The sequence below is a fragment of the Helicoverpa zea genome, chromosome 16 (assembly GCF_022581195.2).
Source record: "Helicoverpa zea isolate HzStark_Cry1AcR chromosome 16, ilHelZeax1.1, whole genome shotgun sequence".
Taxonomy (NCBI): Eukaryota; Metazoa; Arthropoda; class Insecta; order Lepidoptera; family Noctuidae; genus Helicoverpa; species Helicoverpa zea.
This window is the reverse complement of record NC_061467.1, coordinates 1,734,439-1,751,982: the sequence shown is the minus strand read 5'-3', so window position 1 is coordinate 1,751,982 and position 17,544 is coordinate 1,734,439. Positions and strand designations below refer to the sequence as shown.

At 36.6% G+C, this 17,544-nt stretch overlaps 4 protein-coding genes across 7 annotated transcripts in view; 3 read left to right on the top strand and 1 right to left on the bottom strand.

Annotated features, from left to right (window-relative positions):
* Positions 1-94: 94 nt before the first annotated feature.
* LOC124637826 (protein lin-37 homolog) lies at positions 95-3,607 on the top strand. 3 transcript variants are annotated; one of them, XM_047174519.1, is made up of 6 exons: positions 95-277; positions 1,300-1,408; positions 1,726-1,923; positions 2,265-2,400; positions 2,772-2,920; positions 3,396-3,607. In XM_047174519.1, the coding sequence occupies exons 1-6, from the start codon at positions 193-195 to the stop codon at positions 3,403-3,405; spliced, it is 687 nt and encodes a 228-aa protein (XP_047030475.1). In that variant the 5' UTR covers positions 95-192; the 3' UTR covers positions 3,406-3,607. The 3 variants fall into 3 exon arrangements, with proteins under 3 accessions (XP_047030475.1, XP_047030472.1, XP_047030474.1); XM_047174516.1 differs by having other exon boundaries at positions 1,282-1,408; XM_047174518.1 differs by lacking the exon at positions 3,396-3,607 and having other exon boundaries at positions 1,282-1,408; positions 2,772-2,930.
* Positions 3,543-6,220, bottom strand: LOC124637824 (rRNA N6-adenosine-methyltransferase ZCCHC4). Its single transcript, XM_047174513.1, has 6 exons — positions 5,825-6,220; positions 5,400-5,644; positions 4,933-5,136; positions 4,385-4,589; positions 3,885-4,217; positions 3,543-3,686 (listed from the first exon to the last, which is right to left on the bottom strand). Exons 1-6 carry the CDS (start codon positions 6,116-6,118, stop codon positions 3,597-3,599), a joined length of 1,371 nt encoding a protein of 456 aa, XP_047030469.1. The 5' UTR covers positions 6,119-6,220; the 3' UTR covers positions 3,543-3,596.
* Positions 6,221-6,386: 166 nt separating this feature from the next.
* Positions 6,387-12,144, top strand: LOC124637825 (complement component 1 Q subcomponent-binding protein, mitochondrial). 2 transcript variants are annotated; one of them, XM_047174514.1, is made up of 5 exons: positions 6,387-6,735; positions 8,277-8,448; positions 9,523-9,725; positions 10,510-10,598; positions 11,435-12,144. In XM_047174514.1, the coding sequence occupies exons 1-5, from the start codon at positions 6,498-6,500 to the stop codon at positions 11,588-11,590; spliced, it is 858 nt and encodes a 285-aa protein (XP_047030470.1). In that variant the 5' UTR covers positions 6,387-6,497; the 3' UTR covers positions 11,591-12,144. The 2 variants fall into 2 exon arrangements, with proteins under 2 accessions (XP_047030470.1, XP_047030471.1); XM_047174515.1 differs by having other exon boundaries at positions 6,388-6,735; positions 8,298-8,448.
* A 1,565-nt stretch (positions 12,145-13,709) lies between these two features.
* Positions 13,710-17,544, top strand: part of LOC124637462 (amyloid protein-binding protein 2) — a 51,243-nt gene continuing 47,408 nt past the window's right edge. The window contains exon 1 of the mRNA XM_047173961.1: positions 13,710-13,935. Coding sequence (XP_047029917.1) covers positions 13,744-13,935 — 192 coding nt within the window. The 5' untranslated portion in view covers positions 13,710-13,743. The remainder of the gene's footprint in view (positions 13,936-17,544) is intronic.

Genomic DNA, 17,544 nt, shown 5'->3' with positions numbered 1-17,544 from the left:
ATGTAGTCGACTAAAAGAATATTTTTTTTCAAGAAAAGTACCGGTAAAGGCACCTCTAATCTTGTGTCCAGCCAGTGACATTGCTATAATTTCATCTGGCAACCCAGTGGAATACAAATTCGAATTTGGTTTGGTTTGGTCATCGTATTGTTGTTTTTGTTTTGATTAAGATTTTAATTAAGAGTTAACGAGATGCCTAAACGAAGGAGATTATTTACGCCTATGAAGAACAGAACGTCAAAACCTCAGCACAACAGAGATAGTAGCGATGCAAGAGGTAAGCCTATACACACTTTCTATTTAAACATTATTGGTTGTGTTTCATTAAAGGCAAGACCGCACTTAGCGACACTGCGCGACGCGACACGTAACGACAAAATATTCTTTGTAAGAAATTGTATGAGGTATAACGCACTATGCAGCAGCGGAACTACGCGACGCGACACTCAGCGGCAAAGTTGGGCAACTGACCAAAAGTGTCGCAACCTGTCGCGTCGCGTAGTTCCGCTGCCTTTAAGTGCAATATAGCAAGCGACGCGACACTTCACTTTTTTCAAGTTTTGGTTTAAACGAGAAGTCGTGTTTGAAATGGCTTTCGACGAAGAGAAATTAATTATGTTAGTCAGTCAGTATCCTGAGATATATGATCATCATAACTGAGATTATATGAATTCGTGACAGACAAGTGACAGACAAAATTTGCTGCAAACTGTCGCAGCACTGCAGTTCAAGTGCGGTATACCTATAGTGTCGTTACGTGTCGCATCGCTCCACTGCCGCGGAGTGTCGCTTAAGTGCGGTCCTACCTTTATGGTTTTAAATTTCGGAGCAGTCAAACAGGACTACTATGTGCCTGTACGACTTATGTTTTTAAGTGATTGTAATTATTTGAGACAGGGCTAAAGGTTTTTCCATAGCTATTGTAAAAAATCGATGATTTGTCCAAAAATGAAGGGAGTTCGCGGACATTGTAGGACGCCACGTATATCACAGATTTTTGGGTATAAACTACGTATTAAAATACCTTTGTGACAAATTGCGAAATATTTTACGACACTGACCTACTTCTGAAGTTACTTTCACTGTTATAGAAAGTGAATCAGAACTTTACTGAATAAGGGTAAAGCTCCTTTGTTTTAATGAATGCCTAACAAGAGAAGTAATATAAACTTTTCATATGTTTTTTTAAACCATACTTTTAATCTTAATGTGACAGTATGTTTTTTGTGACTTATTTTGTACATAAACTAAAATCAATTGCAATATATTATTGAATCCTAGAACCGCACCATATTGCAGAAGTGGCCACGGCCCGAGGAAGGCTCAAGGGAGCCCTGATGGAGGTACTAGACCCGGCAGGCGATGAGTCTGATGCATCCTCAGATTATGTTCCTGATAAGAGAGATAGGTTTGTATTTAGTTAAAGAAACCATAGAATGAATTAATAATATACAAAAACAAAAAAAAATATTTTTCTAAAAATATGGAGCACATAAGCTTATTGGATTTGGAGAATAATGCTTCAATGATAGTTATTGATTATAGTCTTGAAAAAGAGAGTTTATAATAATTATAAAATTATGATACATTGGAAACATTACATTGAAAATTACATTGAAAATGCATGTGATCATTTATAATTCTGTGAAGGTTATCTCTGTGAAACTGACCTTCACAACTATTTTCTACAAATAAGCACACTACTGACGAAGTTCTATTTTTTAGTCAAAGTCAAGAAACAGAAAAATCAGAGGATGAAGAAAGGCCTTACCGAAGGAAGTGGTCGCCACATCGGCAGTCCTACGTGCTCAAGCTGTTCGACCGAAGTGTAGACCTGTCGCAGTTCACAGAAGAGTCTCCGCTGTACCCTATATGCAGGGCTTGGATAGCCAACCAGCCAAGGGCTAATTATAGCGAATTTGGGTAAGATTTTATTATGTAAAGTACAATAGTATCTATTGTCTGAAAAACAAGCAGTTTTGTAATCAAAGACCTTGTACCAATTTTTTATTACACAAATTGCTTTATATGCTTTTAGGATTTACACAGCAAATAGATTGTACCCTAATGTTTTAAAATTACCTGTAACACATGGTTTCATACAAGTCTACTTCCAAGTCTTATCCAAATACATTAAGTACTTTTTCATGATGAGCACAAATCTTCAAATAACTTTGTATAATAATGTGTATTCTTTGTTGGAGTTCCTTTCTGAATAAAATAAACATGTTTATAATAGTAATGAAAATTGTGATTCATTTCAGAAAATCTGAACCAGAGTTGGACCTGCAGTCAGAAACACTTGAGCTGCCAGGGCCAGAGGGTCCACATGTGTCCAAAATACCGCCTCTACTGCCAGAACAACTGAAGGCCAACAAAAACAACATTAACTTGAACTATGTGAGTTTTTATTTATTCACAGCTACCAGCCGCCCTGGCTTCGCATGGGTGCAATGCTAATACTAAATACCTGTAAACCTTCCTCTTAAATCACTATCTATTAAAAAAACTGCATCAAAATCCGTTGCGTAGCTTTAAAGATTTCAGCATACTTAGGGACTGGGACTTTGATTTATACTACTATTTATAGTGATAAAAAAAAACTGATCACTGAGCACAAATTGTCTGCACTTTTGCAAAGTTTGATCAACTTCTATTTATATAAAAAATATAACAATCACCTGAATTGACAGCCTCTTCCTTTTTGAGAAATTAGTCAATAAAAAACAGCCATTATGAAGTGTTTACTACATTATTAATGCATCCTACAGCGTGAAGCCCCGCCGCCGTCTCGCGAGCAGCTCCTAGCATCACACTCGGTGCGGTGGACGGCGGTACGACAGGCGTGGCTGGAGCAAGCTGCCAAGGTCGAGGCCCGGTACGAGACCACGCAGCAGATACTCAACAAAATCAATGTCAAGTATGTATAAGTAGCTGTTGTCCTATATCACCTGGATAATAAGCCTGTTCTATCCTCAGTATGCCAATCAAAGTGTAAAATATCTCAATTGGTTGGCCTGCACATTAAAAGACCTTCTTACCGCCACTGATAATGACGTGTGCGTGGCGAAATACTGGGCCACTAAAATTTAAGTTTGTTTGCCGTCGACTCGCCAAGAAGAAGGTTTGGCCAGTTCAAAAGTTGCAGAAAAGCATAATATTAGACTGGCATTGTTGCCTTCGCGTATTATTTTAGTACCATGAAGGCCCTTTGAATTTCGTCAATATTTAGTTAGAATTCACGTCAAACTTGCAATATCTATCACAAAGGTAGTCAAAGTCAAACCCATGACCTTTTGTCTGTTTTTTTTTGTTTTCTTGAGTTGATATTTTTCGACCAGAAGTTATTTTAAATTATAACTCTGTAGTTTAATAACTCTCTTCCTTTGTTTCAGCGCCCTTTGATAGCTGCCATTTCTTCAGACAAACATGTCATACCTCAATCAACTAAATTTTGATTAATTTACATAGATTTGTATATTTTTTTGATTATAGAATCCAATCATGCTGATTTAACGAGTAGAGAAATAACAATCAAACCATTAGTGTTTTTATAATGATTTATTATGTAAATATAAGATTATAGTGATTATCAATTATGCACTTTTTCGCTTCTTTTTGTTTGTTCCCTGTAGTTGCGGGCAGTCTGACTGCTTGTGCCCTTTTTCCTTGCAATTGAAGCAAGACTGTAACAAAAATTTTTGTTTTTGAATGGTGTGAATGAAAGCATGAATTAAAATTGAATAGTAAACAATATAAAATTATTTATCTATAGAACCAAAGACATAGGTTGGGAAACAACTGTTTGGCTAGAACTACTCTAGATCACATTATGTGTTTGATCATGAAGGCAAATAAAGCTTAAAAAGATTTTGAAATCTTACCTGACTCTCAACAACAACTCCACACACATGATTCTTCTGCTGGCAACACCGGCCACACTCCTTACAATGGAAGAAGGTTGGCTTCACACATCGCTTACAAACGTCACAATGTTTGTACGTCATTCCATTCTTGCTGGTACATTCCCCACACTTATTACAGTGGTTATTAGACGAAGCCACGTAGAACTTGCACTTATTACACATCTTGTAATGACTGTCGTTTGACAAGTCTATGGTATTGAACGGTAAGTTGGTGAAGAAGCGGATTGGTGAAACGAATTTACGCCCATCTTTCATCTTGTTCAGGAATTTCTTGTGGTTTGTGTATTCAATCTGGAAAGAAATTAAAGGTTTTTATTTCATAAATTAGAGGAGGTTATTTCATACACAAAGTCAGGTGCACAGTTCCAAATTAAAAATATTGGTTATAGTCACAATCTTTTTTTATTGTATGTTTGGTTCAGGCTGTTTAATCAACTACATGAAGTTGTTTCACATACCTGGTAGTCATGCATTTTTATCTCTGGCGCCATGTTCTTAATATAAGGCTCTGAGAAGTAGGGGAACGCCCACAGAACTGGAATGAGGCCTTCAGATGAGTCAGTGATCTTTCTGTAGGAGTCTGAAAGTTCCTTTATTGTTTGGACCAGTGGCTCCACTCTACCGCCGAATGGTGGGTCCATTACTATGCAGATACCTCCTTCTCTGTAACAGAATTTTTCACAGTACAGTACATTATTATGAAATTATATTATAGATGCAAAGCTTTTCATTACTAGAGTATCAATTGCAATTTCATCTGAACATATCTAAAAAGATTTTTTTATAGAAACTGAGTTCTAATTATCTATCTGTAAGATGGTTAGACTGGAAGCTGACCCCAAAATAGTTGGGAAAAAGCAAAACAAATCATGAAGTTCTCCATAGGAAGCTACTTTTGGTATGAGCAACTAGAATCAAACTTAGTTATATTTTTGACGTTCATAAGTGCTTGTAAAGGCCTAAATGAAATAAATGATTTGACTTTGAAAACAGTGTGAAAACTTACCGTGACTGCTTAAAGAATTTCTTAAGCACCTTCTCATCTTCATTGCCGTTAAACATGTAGTTATTGAACATGTTGTACCAAATGAACTTGTTGGGTGGGTAGAAGTTCTGATGGCGCTTGTCATAGTCCAGTAGGATGGAGTTGAAGTCTGAGCGGGACCGTGCCTCCTCGTGAATGGAGGGTGTGCCGATGCACAGGATGTTACTGGAATTTAGACATATAACAATTGAAGCAAGGTGTGTAATGATTTTTATTAATGTTGTATGTTTGTACTTTGTACAATCAGCAAAATGAATAATATGTCATAGGTACAGTAAACTTTTTAATGAAACAGAAACCTTAGGTAAACAACAATATTGAGTAATATTGTGGAAGAGGAAAGAGTCTTTCTAGTCTCTTCGTCCATAAGTCCTCATTTTTCGAATGCATGATGCAACTACTACAACCTTTAGTTTCATGATATTTACCTGATATTATTATTCCTAAGTATCCCAAAGACAGTGCTGACAGATTTCTTAGTGAACATGTACTGTGCCTCTACTGAGTCATTTTCCAGCATGGGTAGCCAGGAAGTAGGACGGCTAAGCTGCTCATCTGTAAGGGGAGTGATGATCCTGTGGTCCTTGGCATGTTTCTTAGAAGGCTTGGAGACCAGGTACAGCTCCTCACATGTGTTACAAAATGCTCTGTCCACATAGTGTCGGGATTTCACCTGTAATTACAGCAAACATATGAAAATAATATTTTAAAAGCAAGACATAGAACTTGTTTATGTTAATGCAAAATTATAGTGAGTTTTGTAATGTAACAACTTTAATATATTCTGTAATGTTTCTTACATTACAGAATATATTAAAGTTGCTAAAATACTGTTTATTATTCAAAAACTAACCTCGCCAAAGTTACTCCATGCTGCCGTTTTATCAATTTTTGGAATCAAACTGTAGTACTTTTCGTTGCGTTTCCTCACACTTTCCTTCAGCCAATCTTCCTCGTCTATGTGTACAGGGCATTCTTTATTCCTACATGAAGCACACGCGAAATACCGGCCCTTTTCTGTCGAGAATAACAAAGTGGGCCCATGCAAACACAATGGATGTGAAGTTACGTCTTCTATTACCACTTCTACGGGCAGTGACTTCTGGGGAATGGTTTTATTTGTTTCTAGTTTACGTTTTCTAGGCATTTTGTAGGATTTCGGATCGTTTTTATGTGAAATTCGCGATTATAAATACTGTAGAATACACACGTGAACTCGACGTAAATCTGAAATGACAGTGACAGCTTCAGATTTCAGAGACAAGTTTGTAACTTTTTCGAAGTTTTAGAGATGTTTCGCATGATGGTGGTTCGCACTAAATCGGTAAAATACGGTTTATATTTTTTAGTAACTTTCCTGACTGACAGTTTCGATTTCCATATGATGAAAAAGAAAAATAAAAAGAATTATACGAAATCAAACTGCTGGCAACTCATTATACCGGCGGCGTTCTATTGTATCTTCTGACATTTTTTCGAAAAATTTTCAAGAATTTTGGTGACAGGAACACAGAATTTTAGTAAAAATGAACGGACTAGGAAAAACTGCTCAGCGACTAATACAAACCTGTGTGCAAAGCACAACGATAACGGGTGCTGTAGTATCCCGTGCTCAAGCCCCCGTCAAACGTGATTTCACCAGAGGAATATGGCACATGAGCTGTTCGAAGAGGCTGGATGGGCTCACAGCATCGTCCACCCTTCTGCACAGCCACTCCAACACATGCGGCTGCGGTTGCGGTCTGAAGGCGATGCACACGAAAGGTAATGTACTCCAGCATCTCATTGAGATAATTTTGAGGTTATGCGATTGCACCACACGCAACGCTCACGCCGGAGTCTGCATGTTGCTACTAACCACTTTTTTCACATATAACACGTGCTTGTCATCACTATCATTAATCTGTTGTCATTTGTTCAGATACAGAAATTGAAATGGCTAATCCCAATCAAGTCAAAGTTAAGCCCCTTGGTGAGTCCCACTTCCTTCCCATCCCATGCTTTATTCTCGTCGAGGTTAAGGTAAGTTCTAGAAGTTCCTTCCTTCAGCATGCTTTATAACCTTCATTTGTCTATAGCTTGTACAATTTCAAAAAATCCATAGCCTTAAAAATATATATTTTAAATAATTGAATCTAGAAAATTACAAAATATCTTGGAAAGTATTTAAGTAAAAGTATCTATCTGTAAAGTAGCTATCTGTAATTTAAAACATAGTCCTAGAAAAACTAATTACTTTAAGCCTCAAATCCGTACTTTAAACAAAACACTAACATGTTCTATTTAAAGTAGTTAAAACCAGTTACAACCAAATCCCTGCACTATTGCCACGCTGCATCCTCTAAAACATGGAGTGATGCAGTGCCAGCTGCAGGGGACAGCAATCCCATGCTCACATCCAGATTCATGGACGCTGAGTCCTGCTTCTGCATAAACACATGGGACAAGTTATCTAGAAACTCCTATCTAATTTTAGTTTGTTTAGGCCAGGTGTGTAGAGTATAAAAAATATTCTAGTTCTTATTTTTGTAGTTTAGGCTAGGTGTGTGGAGTAAAATTAAAAAAAAAAAAACATTTTCACACCATGAACACATTTACTTCAAAATGTAACGAACACATTAAAATGATCAGAGTTTAAAAAATAAATAGGTACAGCCTAATATTGTCAATTACATATTTTATAGTTAAATTACTATTTTTACTCATGATAACCTAATATTGCATCATACACACTGAAATCTTATCTTAAACACATTGTCAGAGTAAAAGCAATGTAGTAGAACAATACAACTGAACATTATTGTATGCAGAATATCTAACTGAATAAGAACAAATTGTATGTTTAAAATACAAAAGCCAGAATGAATCCTATCGAAGTCCTATTGACATTTTTTTATTACATTTACACTGAAAAAAAAAATCATATTATATCATGTGTACCAAACAGTAATTTCACACACTAAAAACCATTCCCAATATTGTATCCATTCATTGTTTTACTTACCTGTGTTAGGAATTTGACATTACTTGTCTGTAGTCCCAAAATTCTATAAATAGTAAATAAATCGTTAATTACTTGACTTAGTAATTTTTTTTTACAATTCAGAAAGGAACTCCAACAAGGAATACACATTACATGCATTATTACAAAAAGCTATTTAAAGATTTGTGTCCTTCAGTTACAGGAGAACACATCATGCATACATTGTGCATCATCATTTCAAACATTTAGAATTATATTAGTTGAGGTAGTTAAACATATTGGGAATGGTTATAAACTTAGCAGATAAACAATTCTAAAACAGCCAATGAAAAACTATTTATAGGTGAGAGGGAACTAGTAGAATTTCTGACAGAGGAGATTGTAGCTGAACGCAAGGCTCAGAAGGTCAAGGTGCTGCCGTTGGAGCTGGAGGGCTTTGTCATCTGCGGAGACGGTGCCGAGGTTGTGCTGTCCAAGAAACTGAAGGATGAACTGTGAGTATGGGTTCACTGGTCTTGCATGATGAAATTTTTTTGGTATACCTAATGCATTTTTTTACTTCTAAATAGGCTGAGAGAGCTTGTGCTTATACACCTTGAGCACATCTGCCACCCGCTGATTCTGATACTTAAAAACGTAATAAATCTCGCAATTTTCTGAGCTCTAAAGTTTGACAGCTCGGAAAATCGCGAATGTGAGTGGTCATATAATATTCAAATGAATCGAGAATGTTTTTTCATAAGCACTACAAAAAGTCGAGTAAGAACCATGAAATTATTCCATTTAAATATTAAAATATCCCCTCGCAATTGCCACGCCCGTCGTCGCCATTATATGGCATGCTCGGGTGCCAAGTGTGGGGTACAGTGACGCAGTCAAGTAGAATACCACTGACCACCATGCCAGTGTGTATGGAACAATACTGCTACATTTTTACTTCATCAAAGAGAAGTCATTTGTTTCTATCTACACTCGATTTTAGAGCTTGATTTCATTATTAGGTCTCAAACAAATCAATTTCTCAGGAAGCATTAAAATTAAAATATTCTACAAAATAGTAATAAATTAATTTAGTTTCCTGGTTGCGGCAGATCAGCGCTGAATGCGGCAGATCAGCGCTGATCTCCATCTAAAGCACTCGCATGATAAAAACACATTTGTTCTCATTTTATACTTGTTTGCCGCGAAAGCTGAATAAACGCGGAAAGCTGAATGGATGCGTACGCGTCTCCATACAAAATCGTTGTTTTCTATGGACATAAGCTGAATAGAGCTGAATAAGTGTGTGTAGTCCCTTAATCTCAAAAAGCCAGGTCAACTAATATGCATAGCCTCCACTCTTCGTGCTTAATAAATAACAGCAACAATAGAAGGAGCTTGAAATGGGCTCCTCGTACCTACCTACCTACCTACCTACAATAGACATGATTTTTGCGGCATCATTTCAAAAATAAATACATGATTCGGTCTCATAGTAATCCAACTTAACGGCGTTTTTGCGTGCCTTTTTGTATTTTAGACTCTTTTCAATGAACGAATTTGACTTTAACTTTACGAAATTGTCACAGCATCAAGATAACATTCAACGTGAACCACACGGTGGACTCTGACGAGCTGGAGGGCGAGGTGCAGCCCGAGAAGCAGGAGTTCGCGGAGATGCGCTCGCGGCCGCAGTTCGAGGTGGACATCGTGCGCGGGGACACGACTCTCGGCTTCACCTGCTCCTATCTGCAGGAGCCGCCGGCAGCCAACGCTTCTGCTGATGAGTACAGTAAGTATTCGTAGATAAGTGAGGGTATTGCTCTGAGGAAATAGAGCCACTTGTTATTCTAATTACAACTTATTAAAATAACTATAAAACTGGAATATTACATTCTATCTATTGGAATTTGCCATCTTCTAGTCATTACTATCTAGAGTTTCACTCTCTTACATCCTATGGAAGATAGATTCTCTTCCACTCTAAAATGCATTTCCAATGCTTCCTACCGCAAGGAAATACACAAAAGACTAGTGTAAATTGAGTTGCCTACGCGATTTGTATTCAACATGTTGATAAAAACAACATTAAAACTAAAGCTAGGAAATCCTCTGTTAGTCTTGAGACCAGTTTTATTTGCATTTGTTGGTATCCCCTCACAATTGCCACGCTCGTCGTCGCCATTCGATGGCATGCTCGGGTGCCAAGCGTGGGGTACAGTGACGCAGTCAAGTAGAATACCACTGACCACCATGCCAGTGTCTATGGAACAATACTGCTACAAATATGCTATTCCTCTTTTTGTGAAATTGTAGAGTTACGTATCTCTCTAGAAAAAGACGTTTTTATCTAGTCTAGAATTATCTGGAAACACATCATTATGTCTTCTAGGTGTCAATTGTTTTATCAATGTCACTGTGTGTCAATTTATGATTTTATAAAATCCCTTGTTGTATCCTGGCTGGCGCAATAACTGCCCAAAATATGTATGTTTTTTTCTTCTATCTGCAATCAGTTCCTGCTATAAAAGAAGATTTCTTATACGATTTTTATTTAAAAAAATGTTTATTTACAGATGACGTGTTCGGTATTGACGAGCTGACCATCTACAAGGGCGGGTGGAACGACAAGGTGTACGCTGTCGCTGGCGACGTGCTTGACGGGGTATGTTCTATTTAATATTATAGTATTCATCATAGATACTTACCTAACACACATTTTGAGTTACCAAAAGATTAAAGTAATATAAAATCTGTGCTTGATAAAGCAAACTTGTAGTATACTCAAATATGTGTATTACGCGAATGTGTATGTAGTAAATCTAACACAGTGAGTGTTCAAATTCTTACAAATATCATACACCCTAAATAAATAAGATAATTTCTCACATATCTTATCTGTACGAATTCTCTCTCAAAATCGAAGTTTTGCTTACACCATAGACATTCGATAGTATAGTTCAAATTCACCATAACTAGCTATGTTACCATAGCTATATTGGTTAACACACCTACACCCATGACCACGTGGTCGCAGGTTCGATTCCGGGTCGCCCCATTTCTATGCCACACTTGATACTATAGCACAAGTAGTTGTCAGGTGCCAAAATCGGGGTATATTGACGCATTGAGGTGAAGTCGATCTCACAAAATGTTTGTGGGATATTCATTGACATGCTACATTTTTATTTCAATTATAAGTTCAATACTTTGTTGCATTCCATGATGTAATAATAAGTTAGGGACAGTTATAAGACCTGTTCAATGTTGCTTACCTTAGTTTTTATAGAGGAGAGGACGCATGAAGAGCGCCTATTTACAAATATTAAAATAGAAAAAAAATACAAAGTTAAGAGTTTAAATGAATCTTAATTATGTTCTTTTTGTACTGTTTTATGTTATCGTTTTATTGGAATGCTATCATTTTAGTATTATTTAATATGGCTAAGTAAAATTTATATTTTATTTCAATTTATTTACGATATTTTTCTCTTTTTCCAGTACCTTTACGATTTGCTGATGAATCTGCTTGAAGAGAAAGGCGTGAGCAACGAGTTCGTGACCAAGTTGTCGGACTTCAGCACGGCTTACGAGCATAGTGCCTACATCAACCTGCTTGAGACCGTCTCCCAGTTCACCATCGGCAAGCAGAAGTAGACAGTTCCTCAGACCTACGTTCAAAAAGCAATAAAATCCTGTCAAGCACCACAAAAAAACTGCCGCTCGTTAAACATCGACTATTGTGTTAGTATTCAGTCACTTTGTGATACAAAAATTCACAATTTTAAGATTTTATCTCTCCTGTATCTTATGTATTCTATGTTGAACTAAATGTTCTTTTTGTTAAATAGATAAAAAATAGTCGAATTGACGTAAGGCTGTATGGTAGAGCTGTCAGAAAAGACTCGCTCGTGAGTAATGTGTTAAGTTTTTGGGCTGAATTGTAGAAATATTCTTCTATTTTATGAAGATTAATATAGACGTATACTCGAAAATAAATAAGAAACTCACAGCGGGCCGCGACAGTACGTTAATTTCATACATGCAACTGTCATTGTTTTAAATACATTCAATTATTAAATGTATGAAGTTGCAAGGAGTGAAGCATTTATGCTGTAGACAGCTTTAAAATAGTTTAGTTGTGTCATGGTGATGTTTTGTTTAATGTTAGTTATATTTTAGTTATTTCTCAATTAAATTGTTCCAATTTACTTCTCTTGTATTATTTTATGACCGTAATCCTACATCTTTATCTTCCGCGATCCAGTTGGATTCCACCGCTGAATAAATATCCTAAGGTAACTTGACCTATCGCCATACCAATTTCATCCCATGCGGCTCAGCAGTTATGCCATAAAAGCCAGACAATATATTCAAGATCCCACTAGGGATGAAAACTACACGAATTAACGAAACTTGCAATATTTATTTATTCAGCTTTTGGAAAGAGCAGGTTTTTGTGTTCCACCCGTTTGTTTGCAGTCTGTAGTTTCTCATGAACACCTACTGGGAGGATATTTAAGTATATTATTTTATGAAAGGACAATGGCCGATTCCGGACCAAATGTCCACCACGAACGAGACTTATATGGCTAGATAGCACGTTAATAACAATTTTAGTTAAGAACAACATAGTTACAATATAGAACAATTTTTGTTAAGAAAGTAAAAAAAATATAATGCCAGAAAAAAGTTATAGCAAAATCAAATAAAACATTTTATAGATTTTTTCAATTAATTTTCATGATGTTCGATTTTCGTACTTTCTGTAACTTCTGACAAATAGAATTTGTTCATTATTAGAGAGAAGACACCACCAGTTACATCTAACTTTCTTAGATCCAGGCACCGCTGAGCATATTCAAGCACTTCTGGCGCCTCATTTGGTTAGTGATTCGTACATCCATCGGGCAAAAAAATATGGGCTGTTTATATGCAAACGTGTCTTACTCATCTTAGTTTTCTTTAGATAAAGTGCGGAAATGGAAGTGGAATAAAATAAAATAAAAATAATAATGATAACATTCAAAAACTACCGAAAATTAAGAATATTTAACATTTTTGGCTGTAACTTTTTTTTGGCATTGTTTTTTTTTTACTTTCTTAGTAAAAGTAACTCTAAATTAAGTGGACTATTTAATTATATAGGTCTCGTTCGTGGTGGACATTTGGACCAAACTTCATACATTCTTGCCCAATCTCCTTTGCTTAGAGAAGAGTCCATATCTCCATGTCAAACAAATGTAGTTTGATCGATACTTTGACTAAGCGGGCGGATATTGGGCGATTACAGCTACTTTGCTACATTCCTATATCGAAAAGCTTCGCCTTTGGTAAACCTCGTTGTTGTATTACTGATTTTGATATAACCCGCAATTGCATATTTTAGTGCTTTGTTGGGTTTTCACGATTACATAAACTCCTTGCCTTGCGAATATCTGTCAAATCGATTGAAGATTGAAGCAAAATGCGTAAAAAGTTTCAGATCTGTCAGCTGACAGCTCGTTTGGTCTTGTTGACAGCTCCCGAGTCAGCTGTTCGCTAAACAATGCCCAATGCTCAATCTGTCTCATTCTTATCCGAACGATTTGTTTCGTATCTCTTCAATTCATACAATAGGATAGAAAAGGATGCCACATCTCTCTGGAACTACCTGTCAAATCGAATAGCCAATCAGAAATAAGCTTAACTATGTGCTTACTTAGTAAGCTCAAAATCAACCAATAGAAATGTTGCTGATTACGTACTACATGAAGTTCGTGCGAATCCTAGCCGCTGTGCTGTGACGCGTCGGTGTGTAAGTGAGCAAAATGCATCGAGTTTTCCTTTATCTTAGCAAAATGGCGAACGCGTCTTCGTCGGCGCTGCGCGCAAAGAAAATACCCGATAATTTGTACGAGCTGTGCTTGACGAATTTAGTGAACTATTTGCAGAAATCAAAGTGTGGCAGGAATGTGCTCGACGGGCTACCAGATACCGTCCGCATGGATGTCTATTACAAGGTGAGTTTATGCCACACTTAGCTCGTCTCCTAGTCTTATCGATAAAAAATACAGTGTACAGTAAGAATACCGTTACAATTGTCAGATGTTATGGTTGTGGGCGATGATATTGTTATCAGTGGCACGGTGGGGTCGATCGTGGAGATTCTAGGATTTAGTTTAGTTTGGGTAGTGACCGTGAACGCAGGCGGTGCGTGTGGTTGGAGTCACTTTCACTGGTGCGCGGCGCTGCACCGTCAGGCCGTCATACGATCCGCTCTTTGTTACGAAACACGTAGCTGTGCATCGGCAGCGTGCGTCGATATCAATAAGTTCAGTATTGTGTGCTATGCGGCTCATACGAGTCCAATTTGTTGCTTTGTGTTGCAATCAAATGTCCTATCCTGGAGCGCTGTTCAAGTATCCACTTCCTTGCATCGTCTCGGTTGTACAGTTATCTGGCACCGCAGATGTTAATAACTCTATATTAATAGCTTGGTGCGTGCATAACGTTTCGTTTGACCCCCAGTAGGCGCCGGCCGATAGCAGCGTGTCTATGAACAATAATTATTTAGATCATTAGGACAAGAAACAAAATTGGCACAGTCTCACAGAGGCAGCTGACATAATAAAGTAGATGTATATCATTGTCTTGTATGTTATGCTGATGGCCTAGGTGAGGTCTGATTACAATGAACTCTGGCATTCAAGTCTATTCAACTAGTTACTAGATGAATTGATGAGTTGGCATTGTGATGCAAACCTGTTACCTAACCATAAAATCTCTAGTATTTTAGCTGCCGGATTCATGTGAAACTTGCATAATGACAGTTGCAACAAACAATTTTAAGTGGAATAACAAACTAGGTTATAGTGACAGTTGTTCTAAAAGATAACAAGACCAATAAACAAGCTACCATCTTCATAAACAATTTAGTGTACAAAAAATAAAATGAATAATTCTAATTAGACTTTTCACAAATCAAAACAATATACCTACCGCCCCAAAACAAACATGATTCAACACCTTCCAGTATGTTATTATAGGGATAAAAAAATGGCATAAGTAACTCCCCAACAACAACATCAGAATTTGATATTATTGCATTATTTATCTGAATAAAAAAACCTATTCATACAGTCACCTATTCCAGCAGTAGGTATAGGTAGGTAATTGAATCAGTGTTGGTAGGTAATTCATTTATGTCATTGTTAAGCTAAAAGGAAAAATAAAATAGGTATAAATTAAACAAAACAGAAACAATATATTTAATACCTAATTTGTATATAATTAGCAAACAGGATAATTACAATATTATATCTGTAGATTATTTTTATTCTGGCTGTTGTCAGTCAAGAATATTTTTTTCATTTTAAGTCACACAAAATAATGAGTAATCTCATTCAGTATTTTGTGATCAATCTACACAATACAATATTTTCAAGTTTACACTAATATATTAAAAAGGAAACAATTTTTTGTTTGTTTTAGTGTAGTCTAAAGACTCCAAAACTATTGAATCAATATAATAAACTCTTTGACTGTTAGAAAACTACATTATTTCTGATATATTTTATCTGAGTACTGGCAGAAGTTCCCTTGGGACCCAGGTGATACCGTGAGAAAACAGCTAGTAATAAAAAAAAAGAAATCCTGAGCTCAATAATTATATCAAAGCAGGAAATTGATTGTACTATATAAACATAATATATGTACCTAATCAGCTGTTGATAACATAATAACATGTCTATGGTAGAATGTATTGGTAGTTTTCTAACTATAGTTATCGGCACGGATATTGAGCCCTGACCTTCACCTGCGCAGAAGCGATTTACTGCCTTATTGCCTTATGCGTACGGTGCGCAAAGCGATCCCCACTCTTCCGCCGAGAGCTCAATATCCGTGCCGGTAACTATACTTAGTGTATGTTCATAGATAAAGGACTATCTTATGCCTATTTCAAATCATGGTCGTCTCCCGAGCCTTTTCCCAACTAAGCTAGGGTCAGCTTCCAGACTAATCGGATGCAGCTGTGAGCTCAGTACCAGTGTTTCATACCTATTTCAAATAAATCATGAGAATTGTGAATGCCTTAATTTTTAATGACAACTTTGATTTGAGATCTCATAGACATACGTAATGTGGTAGGTGTATTCAAAGAATGTCTTTGCCATCATGGTATATCATTAAGGGTGTTCTGCACTGTTAAACTACTTAATGATAATCAATTGATATCCAGCTCCGCCGATTTGACCAATGGGAGGCAATTACACGGCTGGTTATGGTTTGGTTATCGTCATAGTTAATTTACCAACCCACCCTAACATTATCAGATACCTACGTAAGTAACTAGGATTTCACAAGTCACTATGCTTTAACTAAATACTGACAATGGTGGTCGTATTGTGCGTCGGTTAGCAATGACGTCACCACCATGACGTGACAATTGACTTTATTGAAGTCGTGCACGACTTTATAATGTTAAATTACGCATTACGAAGCTTATTTCTCGGCGAGTAACATAGATATTTGTCCGAAGTTTGTTGCTAGTTTCTGCAAAACGGCAGTTAAAATGAATACGCGAGGAATATTATGCTTAGATACATAACACCGGCAAAATTATTTGGTGAAAGCTGTAGTATTTTTTGTACACTTTGTTTTATCATTAACTGTATTCGAATTCTTTAGCCGGGTGCAGAAACTAGTACCCACGAAACGTGAGAGAAGCCGCTGCGAAAAGCTAGTAATGAATAATTAATTCCACATATAAATTTTCAATCTTATATGTAAACATACCAAAATCAAAGTACCGCGGATTTGAACAGAAAAACAACCAGATATGTTGTTATTTCTTATTGTATTCTCTTAAACTTTACAGAAATAACTAAATTATTCAGGGTCACCAATAAAGGTGAACCAAATCTGCATACAAACATGCTTTAAGGACACAATCGCATATTAATATTAATTAAAATATCACGGTCCGCAAATATTCGTAATTAACTGTGCATATTTAGTAAGTAATGGTTGGTGCGAGTTTACGGCGATACAAAATAATATAGCGTCATTACTTACTTATTACTAACTGCCTTCAAAGCTATGTATATCTACACATATAAATCAGTCAATAACCTCGGTATTTTTATGTAAGTATTTAGGATGGAAAACAAAGTATGTAAATCACAAAAGTTATTGAGTTAACGTGCGGCAAAATATTTTAGTGTTTAACCCTCTCATTAGGTAGACGAATACTGTTTGTAACAAGTGATTTTCACACAGAGATTTTTTAGTGACCACACCATAGTCGTTCTGTGCACCTGCCAATGTTTTGCCTAAAAAGTTAAAAATAAGGTGCATCACCCCATACTGACAAACATCTATTCTTTATTTTAAACGTTTCGGTCTTATTTCCAAGTCATCAGTCTTGTCACCCAGTCAATATTGACCAACCTCAATAAATATAATCTTCAATCGAATACTTCTCGATACCTCTACAAAGCCGCGTTTAGTATTCTGGAAACCCAGTGACAACTGTGATGTTTGTCAATCAATCACACATATATGCATGGAACACATATTTGCATGTGCACGCGCAAATAAATCACTACACAGGTTCATATAAATTCCTT

Bases quoted from the DNA above. Each gene is read 5' to 3' on its own strand.
- LOC124637826 (XM_047174516.1), top strand. From the start codon at position 193: ATGCCTAAACGAAGGAGATTATTTACGCCTATGAAGAACAGAACGTCA. The intron at 1,409-1,725 runs GTTTGTATTTAG...TCTATTTTTTAG, and splicing joins GTTCCTGATAAGAGAGATAG to TCAAAGTCAAGAAACAGAAA. The intron at 1,924-2,264 runs GTAAGATTTTAT...GATTCATTTCAG, and splicing joins GCTAATTATAGCGAATTTGG to AAAATCTGAACCAGAGTTGG.
- LOC124637824 (XM_047174513.1), bottom strand. From the start codon at position 6,118: ATGCCTAGAAAACGTAAACTAGAAACAAATAAAACCATTCCCCAGAAG. The intron at 5,137-5,399 runs GTAAATATCATG...TCTAAATTCCAG, and splicing joins CTTAGGAATAATAATATCAG to TAACATCCTGTGCATCGGCA. The intron at 4,218-4,384 runs GTATGTGAAACA...ATTTCTTTCCAG, and splicing joins TAAAAATGCATGACTACCAG to ATTGAATACACAAACCACAA.
- LOC124637825 (XM_047174514.1), top strand. From the start codon at position 6,498: ATGAACGGACTAGGAAAAACTGCTCAGCGACTAATACAAACCTGTGTG. The intron at 9,726-10,509 runs GTAAGTATTCGT...GTTTATTTACAG, and splicing joins CGCTTCTGCTGATGAGTACA to ATGACGTGTTCGGTATTGAC. The intron at 10,599-11,434 runs GTATGTTCTATT...CTCTTTTTCCAG, and splicing joins CTGGCGACGTGCTTGACGGG to TACCTTTACGATTTGCTGAT.